Source organism: Emiliania huxleyi (assembly GCF_000372725.1).
Source record: "Emiliania huxleyi CCMP1516 unplaced genomic scaffold EMIHUscaffold_419, whole genome shotgun sequence".
NCBI lineage: Eukaryota > Haptophyta > Isochrysidales > Noelaerhabdaceae > Emiliania > Emiliania huxleyi.
Genome location: NW_005198837.1, coordinates 68573 through 69375, shown reverse-complemented (window position 1 = coordinate 69375; position 803 = coordinate 68573). Strand labels below are relative to the sequence as shown.

At 66.9% G+C, this 803-nt stretch overlaps 1 protein-coding gene across 1 annotated transcript in view; it reads left to right on the top strand.

Moving 5' to 3' along the window:
* Positions 1–282: 282 nt before the first annotated feature.
* The window catches only part of EMIHUDRAFT_244401 (hypothetical protein), a gene marked incomplete at both ends in the record, with an annotated part of 2174 nt that continues 1653 nt past the window's right edge, over positions 283–803 (top strand). Inside the window, 2 exons of the mRNA XM_005769519.1 lie at positions 283–477; positions 513–691. Coding sequence (XP_005769576.1) covers positions 283–477; positions 513–691 — 374 coding nt within the window. The remainder of the gene's footprint in view (positions 478–512; positions 692–803) is intronic.

The following is an 803-nucleotide window of genomic DNA, read 5'->3' as shown; positions in this document are numbered from 1 at the left end:
GAGAGGGGCGGGGGGACAGGGAGGTGGAGGAGTTCGGGAGGGATTTTTAAAAAGAAAACCCCGCGCCCTTGATGACGACTGGCGGGCGGCTCCGAGCACCGAGCATACACACATACACATACACACATGAGAGTACTCCGCTTGACCGCCGCCCTTTTCGTCGCCGGCCACGCCCACGCTCTCGCCCTCGCCCGCGCTCCCGTCGCGCCGCTGGCTGCCGCATATGGGATGAGGCCGCAGGCCATGCCGCGGCTTGCGCCTGCCCGCTCCGCTCAACTGTCGATGCAGGCCGCGGCTGCCGGAGACGGCAAGGGCGGTCCGCTGGCAAAGCTGCGGGCGAAGCTGCCGCCCCCGGCCGAGCTCAAGAAGGTGACGCCGCTCGGCGCCATGTTCTTCTTCATTCTGTTTGCGTACACGATCCTGCGGGACACAAAGGCGGGCCTCTCGCTGCCCCTGCTTCGCCTGTTCCCTGCCGCCGTCTCCACCCCTGCCCGTCGCCTGTGCGTACGCAGGATGTGCTCGTCGTGACGGCACCGGGCTCGGGCGCCGAGATCATCCCCTTCCTGAAGACATACGTCAACCTGCCTGGCGCAATCGGCTTCACCGTCTTTTACTCGTGGCTCTCGAACAAGTTCTCGCAGCAGCAGGTCTTCACCGGCCTCGTCTCCACCTTCATCGCCTTCTTTACCCTGTTCGCCTTCGTCATCTACCCCAACGCCGCCGCCCTCCACCCCACCGCCGCTGTCGACGGAATCGTCGCCGCGCTGCCGGCGGCGCTGGCCGGCCTCTCTGCGCCGCTCGCC